The sequence below is a fragment of the Lissotriton vulgaris genome, unplaced genomic scaffold (genome assembly GCF_964263255.1).
Source record: "Lissotriton vulgaris unplaced genomic scaffold, aLisVul1.2 SCAFFOLD_1542, whole genome shotgun sequence".
Classification (NCBI taxonomy): domain Eukaryota; kingdom Metazoa; phylum Chordata; class Amphibia; order Caudata; family Salamandridae; genus Lissotriton; species Lissotriton vulgaris.
The window spans coordinates 485,707-501,749 of NW_028241799.1; the positions used below are offsets into that span (position 1 = coordinate 485,707).

At 47.5% G+C, this 16,043-nt stretch overlaps 1 protein-coding gene across 1 annotated transcript in view; it reads left to right on the forward strand.

The window, feature by feature from the left end:
• HSF1 (heat shock transcription factor 1) overlaps positions 1–16,043 on the forward strand; it is a gene marked incomplete at its 3' end in the record, with an annotated part of 430,139 nt that overhangs the window by 332,741 nt on the left and 81,355 nt on the right. Inside the window, exon 8 of the mRNA XM_086948174.1 lies at positions 2,238–2,377. Coding sequence (XP_086804300.1) covers positions 2,238–2,377 — 140 coding nt within the window. The remainder of the gene's footprint in view (positions 1–2,237; positions 2,378–16,043) is intronic.

The following is a 16,043-nucleotide window of genomic DNA, read 5'->3' on the forward strand; positions in this document are numbered from 1 at the left end:
TGACTGCAAAGAACTTTTCAACATAGTGAAGGAACTCTCCAACCCCAGCGCCAACACCAATGACATCCCGCCCTCGCAAGATCTGTGCGACTCACTGGCCACCTTCTTCCATCGCAAGATTGCCGACATCCACGACAGCTTCAACTCCTCATCCGCCCCGACTGCAACAGACCACACCCCGAATGCCACCTGCACCGACCAGCTGCCCTCCTGGTCCCACGTCAACGACGAAGAGACACGCAAGGTCATGAACTCCATCCACTCAGGAGCTCCGTCAGACCCCTGTCCACACCACGTTTTCAAGAAAGCTAATGAGACCATCGCACCCCAACTGCGGAAGATCATCAACATCTCCTTCGACACAGCAACATTCCCGGAAAGCTGGAAGCATGCTGAAATCAACGCCCTCCTCAAGAAGCCCAAGGCGGACCACAAAGACCTCAAGACCTCAAGAACTTCCGGCACATCTCCCTGCTCCCCTTCCCGGCGAAGGTCATCGTGTAAATCGCCAACATGCACCTGACCAGACACCTCGAAGGACAGCAACATCCTAGGCCCATCCCAGTCCGCATTCAGACGCAACCACAGCACCAAGACTGCCCTTATCGCTGCCACAGACCACATCAGACGCCAGCTAGACAACGGCAAAACTTCAGCTCTCTTCCTCCTGGCCGCCTTCGACACGGTCTGCCACCACACACTAAGAACACGCCTCCAAGAAGCAGGAATCCAGTAGAAGGCCATGAAGTGGACCACATCCTTCCCCTCCGGCAGAACCCAGAGAGTCCGCCACCCGTCCTTCCGATCCGAAGCCACCGACATCATCTGCGGCGCACCCCAGGGCTCATCCCTCAACCCGACGCTGTTCAACATCTACATGGCCCCCCTCGCACAAGGGGCCCACCAGCACGACCTGAACATCATCTCCTACGCTGACAACACCCAGCTCATCCTCTCCCTCACCAAGGACCCGCACACCGCCAAAACCAACCTCTGAATGAAGGCGTCGCCAAGTGGATGAGGAGCAGCCGCCTGAAACTGAACTCTGACAAGACGGAGGTCCTCATCCTAGGTCCCATCCCCTCTGCATGGGACGGCTCCTGGTGGCAGACCGCAGTGGGAGCAGTTCCAACACCCACGTACCACGCATGCAACCTAGGATTCAACTCAACTCCTCCCTCTCCATGTCGAAGCAGGTCAACGCCATCTCCTCCTCCTGCTACAACACCCTCCACATGCTTCGCAGGATCTACAAGTGGATCACGACCGAAACAAGGAGAACAGTGACCCAAGCCCTCGTCAGCAGCAGGCTGGACTACGGCAACGCACTCTACGCAGGAATCCCGGCCAAACACCTGCGAAGACTACAACTCATCCAAAACGCCTCAGCTCGACTGATCCTTCACGTCCCCCGCCGCAGCCACATCACCTCCCACCTAAGTGACCTGCACTGGTTCCCCGTCAACAAGACGATCACCTTCAAACGCCTCACCCACGCACACAAAGCACTCCACAACACCGGACCAGCCTACCTGAATGACAGACTCAACTTCCACAGCCCTGCCCACTAGCTCCGCTCCGCCAGCCTCGTCCTTGCCGCCGTCCCGCGCATACAAAGAATGACCTCCGGCGGCAGATCCTTCTCCTTCCTCGCCGCCAAAACCTGGAACACGGCAGACCCAAGACCTGCTCACCTTCAGAAGGCTCCTCAAGACCTTGCTTTTCGAGCGGTAGCAGCACCCCCCTACCCCCACAGGTAAGTAGCGCACTTTACGGATTGATTGATTGATTGATTGATTGATTGGTGAAAGAGATGTGAGGTGTCTAAAGAAAATGTTGGGATTGTGGCGTGCTGGTTAGGAGGCAGTAGGATTGTGGTCTGCTGTGGGAGCTGTGGGATTGAGGCATGCTGTGAAAAGGCTGTAGGATTGTGGCCTGCTGGTTTAGAAGGCTGCAGGATTGTGGTCTGCTGTTTGAGAGAGCTGTGGTTTTTTGGCTTATTAATAGGAATGCTGTGTGCATATATGAATTGCTGGTTACTGGGGTATGACTTTGGTGAGTGGTAAAACCGCCATGCAGTTACATCCCAAAAACTCATCGGCATGCTAAGTGTTTTATTTACAAAGGAGCAGAGGCAGAAGGTATATCTGCTTGAGAGCCGTAAGTGTTGGTTGTACTGAATTCTGTATATAGATTTTTACACTGAGACCATCATAGTTTTTCTGCTTGTTTTTCAGGCCTCTTCTCCACCGTACTCTGGCACCAGCCTGTATTCCCCAGATTCCTCATCGTCTAACTCTGGACCCATTATTTCTGATGTCACAGAACTTGCACAGTCAAGCCCTTCAGTGTCTCCATGTCGCAGTGTTGAGGAGAGGTATATTATGAGTTTCTCTTTGTACTGACTTGAATAATTTCTTCATGTTAGAACAGTATAATAAATTTGGTAGGTGCCTTTGTCATATGATTCATACATGAGTTATGGCAGGATAGTCACCCTTTAACAAATGTATTCTTCCACCCTTAATCTTTTCTAGATTGACATGCTGTGCATTATTCCATCATCTTGTGGTTAGGTCTGGAAGAAAGCATTGGATTTTTTCCCCAATTTTGGGCATAATCATAAAACCAGTCAGCATGTCTTGTGGTGACTTTTGCCGTAAGCCCACAGTGTTCCACGGCATGACATCTACATTCTGATTAGGAAGTCTGCCATTGGCTTCAAATGCTAGTGTCCTGTTGGATATTAAAGATATTTTTCTTTTTATAGCCTTCTTATTAACAGTTTGCATAAAAAGGAATCATCCAGTACAGAAAACACACCGGTCCAGCGAACCGAAACTTTAACAAATGCAGCATGAATACAGCAGTATTTCCAGTTTACTATATATTACATTCAAAGTTTTCTTGTCCATTTTTGGTGTGAAAAAGGCGGAGAAGGCATCAGGTAGAGGGGGCCCATGGGGCACAGGTGTTGGTGCGCCCTACATCTCCAGGGCAAGAAAAAAAGCATTTACAATCTTGTAACACTAATAGAGGTGTGAAGGAATGGGGGCAGCACACATCCATGAGCTGCACATCCAGTCACAACAACTGCAACTCTCATCATGTATCTTGTTCCCATCTAGTACAAGAGTGGCGGAGGAAGGGGTGGGGACAAAAAAGGTTAATCTGATTCTGCCAGCTGCAGCAGGACAGTCTGATCTCTCTTCCTCTACTGTCTCAATGTCTCCTAACTGGTCTACCATCTTGCTCCACATCGCCAAGACCCTTTCTGCATGTCTGTGCGAACCTCCCTGGGTTGACACTCCTCTGCTGCTGCTCACTCTAAGAAGTCAGTACTCCATTTGAACCACGTTGGCAACGCCACTCTAGGCCAGTGGATGTCAATACTGCATCGGGCCGGAACCAGGCCCAACTGTGCAAACAAATCTCATTTTCCCGCCCTCTTTTGAGAGTAGCAGAAGGTCCAGAAGACCATGTCTGATCGACAGATGTGACCTGGTTCCTGTTACCAGGTTCACAGAGTGCAGCATCAGGGTCCAGTAGTTCTGCTTGCTGCACCTCCATCTCACATGGATGAAATTGGAAGGGACTTCACCTCAGTGAACACAGCCAGCCGGCTGCTTGCGATAAACCAGATAGAGTCCCTCCGGTGTCAGTTAAGCTCTGTGAAGATAATAAAATTGCTCTAGTTTTATTCTAGCTTGCTTGCGGCTTCCTGTGCTTGTGCTCTGGCGGCCTTATACTCACTATCAGTGAGCGGGCATCAAGCTCAACATCCCATTTAAGATTGACGGACATTCTGTCGATCTGCTTGTTACCGTTCAGGTCAGCATACAGTTGTGAAATATGGCCCTTATTGGAGCCTGGATCCAGCTGCACCGTCAGCACCTTGGGCTCACTAGGTTCTACTGGGAAGTCTGTCCAGATTTCACAGACTGTGCGAGATTCGCTCTTGTATTGCTGGTACTGCCAAGGATCGATCCCAAACTGCTCCCCTGCCTCTGTGAGTTTCACAAATGTGCTGTTCAAGGTGAGATTTCCCACTCTCTGGCAGACACCATTCACCCACTTAATAAGATCCATGGAGGCGTGAATACGCATAAGAGGTTGCTCCTCCAAATAGAAAGAAGTCACGCATCTGGTGCATGCTTCATAACGCGCATGACTGCCGTTGCCCAGGCCAGCATGATCTGGGACACTATCAACAGGGTGTCTAGTGGCTCCCTACATCCCCCCCATGAGCAGCTTTGGAAGCTCGTCTCCGCTGTCACCAGGGCTTCTAGTCATTTCTTTTCCCGATTGGCGCCATTCTCACACCACAGAGCTGCATATTGGAGCAATTCTGCTAGATAGTACAGGTAGAGATCTAGGAGTCTGTTCTCCCTCAGTGAGATCCATTTTCAGAACCTCCAGTCGGAATCTACTGCTTTTGCCTGCCCAGACCAAGCACAGTAACAGCCCATTGAACTGTCTAAATAGTGATGTGGGCCTAATACAAAAAGAATTCTGAATGACGTATAGACATCTGGGCAGCCACACCATTTTACTGAATGCCACCTTGCCCATGAAAGGTAGTGGCAGGTTCTTCCAGAATCTGATGGAGGCGATGAGGCTTTCTTAAATTCTACCCATGTTCAGTTCCTACTGTATGCAATAGTCGGGCATTATCTGAATCCTGAGATAACTAAAATGGTTCATTTCCCAGGGTAGTCCCACCACAGGGAGGTCAGCCGTAACACAGCGTGCCAAGGACGCCGTGGACGAAAGCACTGCCTTATGCCGCTTCACTTGAAGGCCGAAACCCTCCCAAAATAGTCCATTATTTACAGGAGATGCAGCATAGATCCTACAGGGTCATAAACGTACAGGAGAGTATAGTATATGTGTACTTGGACACTATTTGAGTCGTGTCTCCCACGTAAATACCCCAGTCACGGAGTTCGTCCCTTAGGTAGATCACCAGTGGTTCCACGGTGAGTGCGAAGAAGAGCAGGGACATTGGGCTTCCATGTCTCATACCTTTTTCCAAACTAAAAGTATTCAACACTCCAGTGCAGACCCTGGCTCGGTTTACAAAAGATGTACCCAGGATAAATATTTCGGGACTAACCCCATCCTCTACAGTACCTCCCATACATACAGCCAGGAGAGATTGTCAAAAGTCTTTTCTATATCCAAGGCCACCAATGCTCCCCTCCTCTGGCATCTCAGGTGGCATGGATGACATGCGAAAGTCTCTGCCAGTTCATGTGGGTGCCCCTTCCTGGAATAAAGCCCCATTGATCGGTGTGGACCAAATGAGTGACCACCTGGCCCAGTCACGTTGCAAGGACCTTCGCAAGCAACTTAACGTCCATGTTAAGCATAGATAATAGACAGTATGTTCCGGGGTGTCTCTAGTCTTTACTGGGTCTCAATAACATAATTATTAGGGCTTTTTGTATGTGCTCAGGCATGGCGCTGTTCAATTTTGCCTCCTGGGTAGTTTCCAGGACTTTAGGAAGAATATCAGCAGAGTACGTCTGAAAAAACCTCACTGGGAGGCCATCTGACCCCGCACTTCCCTCTAGCTATGTCCTTGAATGCCTCTCCAATTGCATCTCCTCCTTCAGTCTTTACCTATGTTCCGCCAACAATGGATATTAAAGATATTTTATTGCAGATTCAAGGAAGAGTTTTCTTTGACAGCCCACTGAGACGTTATCAATGCCCATGTATGCATATGTCAACACTGGAAAAAATACTGAAAAAGTTCAATATAGTCAACGCCTGAATTGACTGCAGAGTTAGTCGACAGAGTTGCTAGCTGATTGGGATGAAAGAAAATAGTTTTTCAGAATTTTGAGCTATGGAAGGCATGCAGACACAACTGCATTAATTTGCAATACTAAGCTCAGATCCTTATCCAGTACAAAGCCTACATTTATAACTTTCTCAGCTGTCTTTGGGGGGGGGGTATGACAAATTTGGCCACAAAGAAGGAATCCTGGGATTATTTCTACTTGGAATAAGCAGTTCCGTCCTACTACTATTCAGTCCTAGATTGTTGTAATTCATCCTGTGAAATACTGTACCAAGGCATTTAGAAAGAGCTCAACTGTCCTATTCTACAGAGCCCCCCATAAGTGAGGTGAGGAGGGCCACCAAGCCTTAAGCTGAAAAGAGACCTGGCTAGAGCACAGGCGTGTGGCCAAGGGTTGATGCTCCTGGCGCCCCACCTGGGTGAGAGAGGCGCCCTTCTGTTGGACACAAGGCTTAACTCCTAAGCGAGAAGACACCGTCAACCTATTGTGGGTGAAGATCTCCCTGTGCTGCCCAGGATGCCCTCCCTCTGGTGCAGACATGGTTCTGGACAGCCCTCCAAAATGGGGAAGCAAACCAAAATGGACTGCTACACTGAGGCAGAGGAAATACTCTCCCTCCCCCCTAACCCCTCCCTCCTCCCCCCGGGACCACACTGAAGGGGAAGGAGTCCCCGCCATCCCCCATGGTTGACACGTCCCACTTACAAATATTGATGGCTGTTGAGGGCCTCAAACACTAGAGTATAAAATGGATGCCATTTTCCTCAGTGTCAGCCTCATGAGGGCTTGCCTCCTCAAAGATAACGTGTGCTCCAGAGTGACAGAATAAAAATTGCCTTACCTGATAGAAGTTGAGATGTAACTTCTGCTCTGTTGAGCTCCTGGAGCGGGTGGAGGGGACGGCACTGTAGCTGTTCTCGGAAGGATTGTTTAAATCCTGGTGGGAACTAATGCTCTGTAGGCCTTATTCAGTGATGAAAGAGAATAGAGACCTCTGACCGCACCCCCTCTTACCCTTCCCAATCCCCTCGGCCCTCTCTTACTGCCTGAGCTCGCCTAAAGCAATGATTGTTGGTGTTGCCGACTATAGCAACGGGGGACGCTATCTAGAATCCCAGGATCCCAGGAAACATACGGTCTGAGGGGCCTATTTTCTCTCTTGGCTAAACTAAGAGGGTTCATGCACAGTGAAAATTTCCATGGTGGTAAAGCAAAAACTGTGGAAACTGAAATTACAATATATGCTTCTATTCCAGGCAAAACTAGGAGTGTTGTATAAAGGCCATTTGCATTTCTTTGCTAATCTTTAGGATGTGTGGGACTGGCTAGAGTTCCTATAAACTTGGAAAATGACCGGCATGCTGGGAGGATCAGGAACTCAAGTGCAGGAACAGGCCTGAAGGAGCACAGGAGATGGGGTATGCAGGAGAAAGGTGCTACACCACAAGTCGAGGTGCAGTAGGATGGCATGCTGACAGAGACCATTGACCATACTGTGGAGGGACCGCCTGAAGAGAAATGATCTGTAGAAGAGTTGCAGGTCTAGACTAGACTAGGAGCGGATGGCTATAATTAGCATTTCCGCCCAAGCCCTGGTATTGCGAGTTGGCCTAGACTATGAGATTGGCACAGGGCAGGGTAAAGTACTATGTATGAATCCTGAACGTCATCTTAAGTTTCTCAGCTTGCCATGCCTAGCCATACTGTTAGTTGAATGTTGAACAGAGTGGAGGAGGGGAGCAGACAAGTCATGTTTTTCAGATAGGCGGGTAATCTATAGATATTGGCTGCAAGGGTAGCTGGGTGCCTTACTTAGCAGACAGACCTAGGATCTAGGGGCGTTAGGGTGATGTGGTCCCTGTTGGTACATTTGGCCCTCGGCTCGTGGCAGGGTTCTGCCAGGCCCCCCCTGCCTAGTTGATAACCTGTTAAGGGTGTGTTTGTAGTTGGGTTGCACCTTGAGGCAGCGGAGCGTTTAGTTACTACAGGTGCGAGAAAAAGTCCTAGGACATCTAAATGTGTGAGTGGACAATTAGGTCAGAGCAGTGATCAAGAAGGAACAATCGAAAAAGGTTATCAAATTTATATAAAAAGTATATTTTTATTCAATATATTTAAAAATCATATTAGAAATGACCAAAAGGCCAAACAATATGATGGGTAATAAAATTTCTTGTCAAAATTACATACAGTTACAATAAACAATTAACATAAAACTCATAGTCCACAAAGTAAAAGAATATATTGACAGAAACATAGGAATAATCACATAATTAATGAAAAAAGCATAAAAACTCGACGCGCGTTTCGGCAGAGGACCGCCTTCTTCAGGAGACACAGTTTAATTCCTGAAATATATTTGTAAAAGAATATACATGTTATCTAAACATTCATAAATTCGTGTCAGCATATTAACCAAAATGTAACAGAAAAGCAAAAAACCTTTAATTTATTGTTACTAACATATTCAGAACATTATTCCTTACTTAATGACTGACCATGACTAGTAATTTGTACACTCAAAGCCATTGATGAGCAAAATAACGTCTGGCGATTGCACAGTATCTGACTCGGAGAAAGACCATTGTGAATGGGTCATTGAGGGCAACCCCCTACATTTATGAAGCACTCAATCGAGCTTCTATATTTAGGCTGAAGTTGGATCACTTCTCAGTACATAAAATTGAGACTGTATCTTTTAAAATGAACAAACATGATAGACATACATTGGTCACAAGATTTTTTACTGTTTGTTGGAATAGGGTCATAATGGAACTTAGCCACGTACTCAATTTACAGTGGTATACTTACAACAATGGAGGCTCTATCCATGTAGCAAGAACACTGAAGGTGAACTCTTCACGTAGTAGTTATGGGTGAAAATATAATGATTGGATGGAGGGGATCCTAGTAATAAAATTAACATTAATAAATGAATGGACACATAAAATTATTCATCTACATTTAAACACAATGGCTCAAACGTCCTGCACAAGACATGTGGATAGCACTGCAGCTACAGTAAGAGTCACAGTGGCGGTGAGCAAGAGATGGAAATGCTCAAACAAATAGAGCCAGCACATGACATCATCGTTGTATAATGGTTATGTCACGGATGAATAATTATAATTAGCTCCCAAGGATCCCAAGCGAATTCTACCGACTTCTAGGCGAATTCTACCGACTGCTGAAGACATGATGAGAAAACGGGAAGGGGAGAAGGATAAGCACTAACTATACTAGACAATAGACTGATATTGTATAGCACAGATCTTAGAGTTGATAGTGACATCTCTGTACCTGAGGTTTCCAGGTAGGACGTGCAAATTATGTTGATGATGGTTATTCTTTATACAGACATGGATGGCCGTAATGTAGATGTCCCATATCAGATGGGTAAAACAAATAAGCTAAAAGATAAAGGGAAACAGTAAATAGGCTTACTCATCATAAAAGGTGGCTTTTGTCACAGCGTTGGTCTAGGATTTAGTCCGCTAATAATAGAAGATTCATTATAGATATATTAATTACCTTAGTTTAAAATACTATGGCGGTTAATGGTCTTGACGCTTGAAACGGGTTAACTGATGATGGCGCCTTATTGTGGGTATCAAAAATGGGCTCTGAAAATAGGGTCATAATAGCGAATTAATATCATAACGTCTCAATATTAGTTAATAGCGAGACAGTCTGAAAAATCTTAGCGTGTTTTGGTATGCTAGCATGCCCAACATAACGAAACAGTTTAAATTACCTTGATTTGAAATAAAGTGGCGCTTGTACTATACACACTTCAAGCAGGTCGACTCGGGATAGCGCCTTGTCATAGAGAAAAAAGTAAACTCTGAAAATAGTCAAAATACCAATTTAGTATAGTATAGTCTCAATATTGCTAAAAAGTGAGACAGTTCTAGATATGTTAGTGTCTCGGTGTGCTCAATAGGCGCGCCGTAGCGGGGTTCTTACCGGGAATCGAGTAGTCAGGGACAGACAGCAAGATGTTGCTGCTCCGTGCTTCGTCGTGTGGGGACTCGTCCTCCGCGAAAATAGAAGATTGCCAGCGAGCGGTTACTTCATTATTTAAAGGGAAATTTTGGCGCGAAAAAAACCCGATCACACTAATGGTGCTAGTGGGCTCGAAGTAGGACTAATGGGTCGAAAGCGGTCAAACAATATCCCGTTTCAAGATGGCGCTCGAAAGTGCGCGAATATGATTGATCGTAGAGGGCTAACGGCGCATAGTTACTACCACACCCTGTTTTTTAGGGTGCTGTGGTCAAGCACCAGTTATGTTTACAGGGTGTTTACCTTGGGGGGGATGGGGCGGTTGAGTGGTTCTTGCACATGGGATGAGGAGGGCATGTAGTGATGAAGAATTTTCTGGGCACTATGCACACAGAAGTCTAGACTCTGTGGCTTTCCCTCTTGCCCAGATACATGGGAGGATTTCCAGAAATGCCCCTCAAGTCCACTGTGGGAAATGGCTCCACAGGCTGATGTGGCGAGTAGGTATGTCCTGATATGATTTGTGAAAATCTGTGAGAAATCTACATTGTAAAAGTGTACACAGACAACACTACCTTTTATTGGACCTTATTAGAACTCCTATTGCCATTCATAGATCTGCCCGTCATAAAGGGGGTGGTGCAACTTAAAGTGTGATCTGGATGGCAACATGGACAGGCAACCTCCTCATCTCCACATGAAACCGATCATGACAGCTGCGCTTTCCAAGCTAATGGGCTTGCTGGCATGTGTAGACATTTGGCGTACCTTGCATCCAGCCGCCAAGCATTTTCCTGTTATTCTTCAACACAACACTTATAGTAGACTAGATCGCTTACTGGTAACCCTTGACTTCAGCACTAGAATGCAGAATGTCCAATATCTTAACAGGTTTCTGTTGGACCATGCCCTCCACATTTGACCAATGCCAAAAGTCGGTGACAGGACAAGCCATTCTCTTGGTTAAATCTGGAGGCCCTGACTGATGGAATCTTCCAGTCGGAAGTCAAGAATCTTACTTAGAGTATAACTAGGAGTCCATAGACAAGAGAATGACGGTGTGGTAGGCACTGAAAGCGGTGATGAGAGGGGAGTCCCTATTCAGGACATATGGTATCTAACTACGTGTGACCAAGAACACTCACACAAAGAGACCATACAGGCTCAGTTGTAGTGCTCTCCCTGACAGGGACTGATGGGATGAGGGAAGTGACTCAAGCCGGTATAAATACACTACTGACTGATTGCTTGACTCTTAACAAAACCATGGGAGGAGGGTGGGACTTGCATATGGATCATCCTGGAAAATGTTAATGTTCTGGCAATATCACAAGAGGATAGATTGGAACTAGAGGCGGAGATCACAAGGGAGGAAGTTTTAGCCATAGGTGCACTGGCGAAGAGGAAGGTGCCTGGAGGAGATGGTGTTCTTCTGAATTTTGCCCAACTTATTCTGAGCACGTGGCAGGCTATTGAAGGTGTAGCATGAGGCTTACCGAGTGGGGGCCCTCCGGCCCGGTCACCATGAGGGAAGCTGCAATAGCCATGATACCCAAACCAGATATGAACTCTGAAGAATTGACCTTGTACAGGCCCCTGTCAATGCTGAATGTAGATACTAAGGTGGTCTCTTGCTTGTTAGCATCCAGACTTATGTGGATACTGGCCAACGTTCTTGTATAGATTTTAAACAAAAGTTAAGAGAGTGACAACCCTTGTGATAAACCTGCAAACTGAAGGAATGGCCTCAGAACAATACGATAGAAGTGTAATAGCAAATTTCCTTGTCCAGGTCTGCACTAGTAACTCCCACTCTTCAAGCCACTCAATCAAAATATTTACCTGTCGATACAGCAACATTATTTCTCAAGGTATCACCGCCATGCTCTTACCTCCTGTTTTACATTTAATAATGTCCTCTCTAAGTTCTACAGAGAATTACAGATTTGCACTCTGCTTATTTTTTAGATTTGATTAAAGGGTCAGATCTATTTATAGCTTCAGAAAGCCTATGATGAAATCCCTTAACCAAGAGTTCTGGGTTAGGTAATACTGAGGTACCCCACAGTGCATTATAAAACTTGAAAATGTTGTTAATATTGATTGCATTCCGTGCTCTGTACAATATAATTTTTTCAGTGTGCCTTTATTGTGCATTGTTTAAAACACAAATAACTCCAAATAATATGGAGTATTCTGTCCAAATCACAGGGTAACATTGCACCAATAACACTAACCCCACTAGTGTGAAATTCATATTGTTTGTGTGTGAAAGAAGGGTGCCAGCATGTGCCTAAAATCTTCTTTTAGGTGCTGCAGGTACGGCTGTCAGGCAGTTTTGCCTGGACACCAAACTAAAAAGAACTGCTTGACTCAGGAACTTGTGCATCTAACCTATCGGTTATCAGCATACCCTCTATATGAGAGAGTTCTTATAGTTGCTATAAGGCCAGCAATTTGCAGACTATCACAACAAATAAAGAAGGATAACAGTGCTGCTAATGCAATGGAAGCACTGCAAGCTGGGGCTCCTTCAGGAGAACAAGAACTCAATGAGTAGGTCCACAGTGGCTGCAAATTACATAAGAGAGAGACTTCTTTTACGCCAGAGCAAGAGGTAAGGAGCCAGCCTAGGTGAGGATCTGGAACCTCTAACAAATGGATTTTCAGCTCTACATTTTTTTGACTTTTACTTTATTGGTGTAGCTTGTTATTTCAACATTTTATATCTGTTGAAGTAATGAGTTCCCTTTTCTTTTTTTAAACTTTATTTTTCAGGTTTTGTAATTTAACAGGTTAAAAAAAACCCAGATGGCATCATAACAATACATGTGTACAAATCGACAGTCTCATTATGGCACTTTCTTTTGGATATAGGCTTCACCTGGATATACGTAGACCCATGAGGCATAGCAGAATAACATACAAATAAATAGGTATCGTCGTGAGGAAATAACCAAACTCTGCTCCATACAATGTACTAACTACACCTTAGGAAACTCCCCCAGCCTCCTCATCAGACCCCGATCCCTGCAGCGAAAATAACTCGCCACTCGTCCCTTCAGAATCGCTCTGGGAAGATCGCCCTCTCATTGCCAATCCCGAAATACACATAACTCGCCAGGCAAGTAGGTCCTCTTGTAGTTTCTCATCTCTCCTGCTGCCCTGCATATGTGTTTCTTCGGCTAGGGACCATTCTCTCACGTCTCTGAGCCATGTGGGTATCTCTGGGGCCGTCTGTCCCATCCAAGTAATGGCTACCCTGCGCCTAGCCAGCACTAACATCAATTGCAGTAATCTATAGGAAAGCTTCCGTTTCCTCGGCCTAGGGACCAGCGCCAGCAAGCAGTGCAAGGGTGTTAGTGTGATGCAGAGGCCTGTAGTGGCAGTAATGTGATTCACAACGCTTGCCCAAAAGCACCTAATTAACAGGCAGTCCCAAGCTAAATGCAGGAAACCCGCCCCCTCTGCGCTACATCTCTGGCAACTATCCCCCCTGTCTGCAGAGTAACGCTTCTAAAGAATCGAAGTAAGGTAGGTGCGGTGTAGCAAGTTAGTGTATTAATTTAAAGCGTGCGTTACATGAGACCATCCGCGTTGACGCCCATATACGCTTACGCTGCCCTTAGTCTAGCGGCTTACCCAAATCCACTTCCCAGGTCGCCCAAGCCGGTGGCACTGGTGGGGCAGAGTCCCGCCGCATAGCTGCATATAGTAAGGATATTAGTCTGCGTCCTCTGCCGCTTGACAGAAGAATATGTAAGGTGTAAGTCATTGGGGCCCCTCCTGATACTGAGACCAGATTGACCGCACTACATCGCATAGGCCCTGGTAGTGTATATACTGTCCTCTGCCGAGGCCGAAGGTCTCTTCTGCCTGTTCATAGGTTAGGAAGGTCTCGGTGTGGTATAGATCGTCCAGGAATTCACAGTCCCCTCTCGCCAGGCACGGAAAGACATATGTTGTTCATTGTTACCATGGGGGCCAGAATCCAGATCGGCAGGTCCCTATGAAAGGGCGCTGCCCGCAAGACTCTCTCTATAAATCGTTGCCAAACGTTCACTGTGTGCCTTACAACGTAGGGCAATGTTTCATTTGCCCTCCTGCCCGCATCAATGCCACCCGTAACTCCTGTACCGTTGCTCTACCTGCCTATAGTCGCGTCTCCCATACGTCTGCATCCGCAAACCATCTGGCCGCCGGTTGCAGCTGCGCCGCGTAATAAGTCAAAGCGCGGGGCATCTAGGCCTCCCTCCTCATAGGAGAGCACCACAGTATGAAGAGCTACTCTACTGCGCCGGCCCGCCCAAAGCAGGGACGTAAGTAGCCTGTTCAGGGTACGAAAGACCCCAGGGGGGAGAGGACACAGCGTATTTCGGAGGACGTAAAGTGTCCTAGGCAGCATTACCATCTTGTTGACGGCCAGCGGACCCATGAGGGATAGCGGCAGTGTATTCCAAAAGGACACGGATTGCTGCAGAGACTTAATCACCCGATCAATATTGCGGGCCAGTAATTGTGCTTCCGTTGAGGCCACTTGAATACCCAGATAACGAAAGCCCTCCCTTTCCCAGCACAGCCAAGTCCCCCTGGGGCACTGACTCAAGACCCGACAGTGGGAATATCAGGGACTTGTTTCGGTTGAGCCTCAGTCCCGACGCCTTGCCGAACCGATCCAGATGACATGACAATATCAGAAGGGCCTCTCTCGGGGCTTTCAAATAGAACAAGGCGTCGTCAGCATATAGTGAGATAACATTACATGTGTCTCTCACCAGAATGCCCCACCGTGACATCTCGGAGCGAATCGCCAGGGCAAAGAGTAGTGTACTCCGTCCCAGCTGCCACTCCTCCGATCGCGCGGCTCCAAGTTGTACCCTAGCCCGAGGGGACTTATATAGGATACGGATCCAACGGCAAAAATTGGGGCCCAAGCCCATCGCTCGAAGGACCTCCTGCAAATAGCCCCAGTCGACCGTATCAAACGCTTAGGCGAGGTCAATGGATACCAGTACTGTCTGTTCCTCATTCCCCTGGACCTCGTGCGTAATGTGATTCAAGCGCCGTAGGTTCATGGCGGTGTTGCGCCCAGGTATAAACCCGCATTGGTCCGGATAAACCAGGTGCACCATATGCGGTGCCAGACGGGTGGCCAATCGCTTGGTCAAAATCTTCACATCCGTATTAATCATAGCGATCGGGCGATACGAAGAAGGGTCGTGCTTGTCACGCCCCGGTTTAAGGATCATGCAAATTTCCCCCCTTGTCATGCTCTGTGGGAAAGACCCGCTCTCAATTGCCTCGAGAAATACCTGTATGAGGAGACGAGACAGTGTTCCGTAGAACTCTTGATAAAATTCCGGTGGGTACCCATCGCTCCCAGGCGACTTTTCACGCGGCAAGCGAGTTAGAGCGGCACGCACCTCACCCAGCGTTAGGGCCACATCCAGATCCTCCCGGTCCGCTTCAGAAAGGGACGGCAAGGTCAATCCCTGTAGATAAGGGAGATAAGAGGCCTCTGATATATCTGGGTCTCCGGTATATACTTGTTGTAAGTGGGACCGGAGAACCCCAAGGATGTCACGTTCCGAATGAACCATGTTCTCGTTTGAGTCTCGCAAGGCTACAATACGTTCCGGGGTCTGCTCCTACCGAAGGATCCAAGCAATAGCCGCCCGACTTGTCGCCCTCCCTATGAAGGCGCTGCCAATATTGGCCTAGGGTATACTTGTCGAGACTCTCAAGAATAACATGTACCCGGACTCGGGCATTTTGCTTCTCCTCCCTCTGCAGGGCGTCAGGGGCTGCCGCGGCCTGGACATTTAAAAGGTTATCCTCCGCCTTCCGGAGATCCTGGTGGAGCTGTTTCCGGACTCCGTAGGCGAGTCCCCTGCAGGCTCCCCTCACCACCGCCTTTAGGGCCTCCCATTTGGTGGCCAGAGTAAGGCCCCCCTCCTCCCAATTAAGGTCCACGTAGTCCCCAAGCGCTGTTTCTACATGGGCCCTCCCTCCTTGGTCTTGAAGGATATCAACCGGGAGTCTCCCAAGTCAGAGGACAGGAAACCGGGGTTCCTCATTGTACCATGCATGCTACCGGGGAGTGATCAGATAAAAAGCAAGCCTGGTGGGTGACCTCAATGGACATATTAATCTCAGCATTCGCTACTAAGACCCTATCGAGGCGACGATACGTGTTATGGGTGGGGGAAAAACAGGTATATACTTTGT